Source organism: Plectropomus leopardus, unplaced genomic scaffold, assembly GCF_008729295.1.
Source record: "Plectropomus leopardus isolate mb unplaced genomic scaffold, YSFRI_Pleo_2.0 unplaced_scaffold17466, whole genome shotgun sequence".
Lineage (NCBI taxonomy): Eukaryota > Metazoa > Chordata > Actinopteri > Perciformes > Serranidae > Plectropomus > Plectropomus leopardus.
In genome coordinates this window covers 1-3,288 of record NW_024618794.1, presented here as the reverse complement: position 1 = coordinate 3,288, position 3,288 = coordinate 1, and the positions used below count along the sequence as shown (strand labels likewise).

Sequence of the window (3,288 nt, the reverse complement as noted above, 5' to 3'; positions counted from 1 at the left end):
TTTTAAACTACTTTAGCAGCTATGTCACATGCGTAAGTTTAGTGAGGTCGCTGTGTGTGCGTCAGCTGATACCTTCCATGATCCTGGCGCAGATCTCAGCTCCGACGCCAAACTGAGGCCAGCCGCCCTCCACCGTCACCAGGTGGTTGGTCTTCATCACGCTGGCCTCGATACTCTCCACATCCATGGGACGGATGGTCCGCAGGTTGATCACCTGACACAAAGACAGACAGGAAGTCGTTAACGGGCGGCTGAGTCCAGGTCATCCGAGTCAGATAACAACAGATGTTTTCGTCCTCTACCTCACACTCGATTCCCTCCTTGGCGAGGACGGCGGCGGCATCCAGGCAGTGACCAACGTACCGAGAGTGACTGACCAAAGTGACAGAAGTCCCTGAAACACAGGAAGGAGAGGAAGAGATGCAACTTCTGTTTTTTTCATGCAAAACATCAAAATTACATTATTTTATCAAATAATACTGCTGCACCTGCCTCTGCGGTGACGTCCCAAAGTTACAGGAATAGTTCCACATTTTGGGAAATGCATTTGTTTCCAAGAGTAACACCATAAGATCAAAATCGACCTCGTGATTTTGGTCTGCATGCTGGAAATGTATCATCTGGTACCACTCTTTCACTAAATCAGCTCTGAGATGTTCAAACTGCTCCGTTCAGGATTCTTCACTCAGCAAAGTGACATTTGAGTTTTAAAGCACAGACAGTGATACGATGATTTCATGTGTTTCGTGTTACTAAAGACCTTTGCTGTCCTGATGGACAATAAAGATATATTCTATTCTATTCTATTTTTCCACCAGTTTTGATGAAAGCATTTCAATCACGAATGCATCATTAATGGCAGGCACTGCACGATACACGGCAGTAAACAACGGCGGCTCAGGTCACATTTATTAACCTGCGATCTGATATTAGTTACAGATATTTGTTTTCACCCAAAAAGAAGCATAAACCAGCTTCTAATGAGACCTCTGTCTGTTTTTCAGATGGTTTCTTACTGCCTCCTCCATCCTCTCTTTCCAATCTGCAGACTGTGACAGATCTGTGACGTCTTCACTGCACTTCAGGTCACCAAAAACCTGCTTTTTTGGGGGGTTCAAGCTGAGAACCATCTTTTCAGGTTCAGAAACCAAATACAAATTAGGTGCGGGAACTGAACTCTTTCCATGTGGGTGAAAAAGGGGTAAGAGGGGCTACATGGTCTACCTGCTACTCAGTAACCATTCATACACACTCACACTCTGAGGGTGCAGCATTGGGAGCAATTTGGGGTTCAGTATCTTGCCTAAGGATACTTTGACATGCTGACTGGAGAAGCCGAGGATCGAACCGCTGACCTTTCGACCAGAGGACGACCCGCTCTGCCTCTCAGCCACAGCAGCCTGTACGGAGACAAAGTCTCACCTTGTCTCTCGATCTTGGCCTTGCCGATGGGAATGGTGAAGTCTTTGGACTGTGACTCCTCCGACATCTCGAAGGGAACACCGTACATTAGCTCGTTCTCCAGGAACACCACTGCAACACACAAAACACACACAAAAAACACACACACACAGGCAGAGTTCAATTTAAACAGTGATGCAGACCCCATTAAACGTGTCTCGGAAAGATTCAGGATGTCTTAAACTTTAGGTGGTTTGAGATGGATTCTAACTAGATGTTTCAAAGGTGTAAATGCATCCGTCTCTGCAGATATTTCAACATCAGTCCTCCCAACTGTAACTATGTTGTTAAGCGCTCTGAGCACGTGACCACTCTCAGGCCTGGAACAAAGTGCATGCGTGAGCAGCACGTGAATGCCTTGTGTCGACAACTGATGGGATTATGTTGACAGAAACATTGTCAAGGATTTCTATTTTGTAACGGAAACAGAAAAGTTTGAGTAAAACATGCAGATTTGTTTTTCTCTTCATATCTGTGACAGACAAACACATCGCAGATGCTCTAACTTGTGGCAAAAAAATACAGCTTCTGCGACGCTCACAGTGCACACGCAGGAGGTGAGTTCAGGCGTCAGGGTCTGTCCTCTCTGATAAGTGAAGTTACACGTAAATGAGTTATTGTTCGCTTGTGGCGTCTCACCAGGGTTGTCGTCTCTGATGGCCGACTTCAGGAGACCTTTGGCATCTTCTGAGTTCCAGGGACTCACAACCTTCAGACCTGGACAGTGAGCGTACCTGCAGACACATACGAACATCAGCACCAGCACGACCGTCAGACCAGCTTCACCTTCAGATACAACTACCACAACCACAGGACGACCGCTTTGGAAAATTCTCTCCACATTTTGTCGATCTGATTGTCTGAGTGCTCGTGTTCCTTCACTCATCTCAGCTGTTTATACAATGTACTGTTACGAATAAAATGATGGAAAAAAATACAAAAATAAGATCCGAATTGTAATAAAGCTACTTTAGAACTCTCCACACACTGTTAAAAGCCATGTGACGTAATAACGGTAACAGTTATCAGGTGTAAGTGAACGCACCATGCAGCGAAGCACTGCGAGTGCTGCGCGGCGACGCCTGCTGACGCTCCGTTGGGTCCTCTGAAGACGATGGGCACCGGCTGCAGACCGGCTGACATGTAGTAGGTCTTTGCAGCAGAGTTGATGACCTGGTCGATGGCTTGCATGGAGAAGTTAAAGGTCATGAACTCACAGATGGGTCTGAGTCCAGCCTGCGGGGGACGACACGGACACGTGAGTTTAATCCAAAGAGTTCTTTAGAATTTGGACTAAATTGAACTTATTTAATGTTTTTTTTTACATGTTTTATTTATTTTCTATGACAACATATGTATTTATTTATTTCTGTAATAATAATTCATCTAGTAGAGGTCTGCTCAGTCCCACCCAAAATTCCTCGTATCCAACACCTGTCCCAAGACCCGAGTCCATTTGAGTTGGGTGATGTGGCTTTAAAGTGGTATCGCGATATTTTAAGGCTATATCATTAAATTAACTGGTGCTACCTGTACTAATATTATTTTCCCTTGACATACTGATCACACAATAATGCATTTTTGTTCCCATCATATTTGAGTCTCTTTGATAAATAATTGAAAATTAGCTATGAGAAGGTAAATTTTCACAGCACCTTTGCCACCTTGTTTATTCACAGTATCCATGGAAATGATGATGAAGGCAGCCGTAACGGTTTCTTTATGTAGAAAAGATATTTACTTCTCTTAAAATTCGAACACTGCCCAACTTAAATATGATCAGCAAAACTTAATATTTGAATATTTGTTATGCTACTTATCAAAACC

At 44.1% G+C, this 3,288-nt stretch overlaps 1 protein-coding gene across 1 annotated transcript; it reads right to left on the bottom strand.

The window, feature by feature from the left end:
• Positions 1–72: 72 nt before the first annotated feature.
• LOC121964852 (pyruvate dehydrogenase E1 component subunit beta, mitochondrial-like) lies at positions 73–2,740 on the bottom strand (the record flags this gene model as incomplete). The annotated part of the gene is made up of 5 exons (XM_042515036.1): positions 73–214; positions 303–394; positions 1,423–1,533; positions 2,101–2,195; positions 2,507–2,740. Coding segments are annotated over 5 exons (674 nt in total), but the record flags the coding sequence as incomplete, so codon positions are not given.
• Between the last annotated feature and the right edge of the window lie 548 nt (positions 2,741–3,288).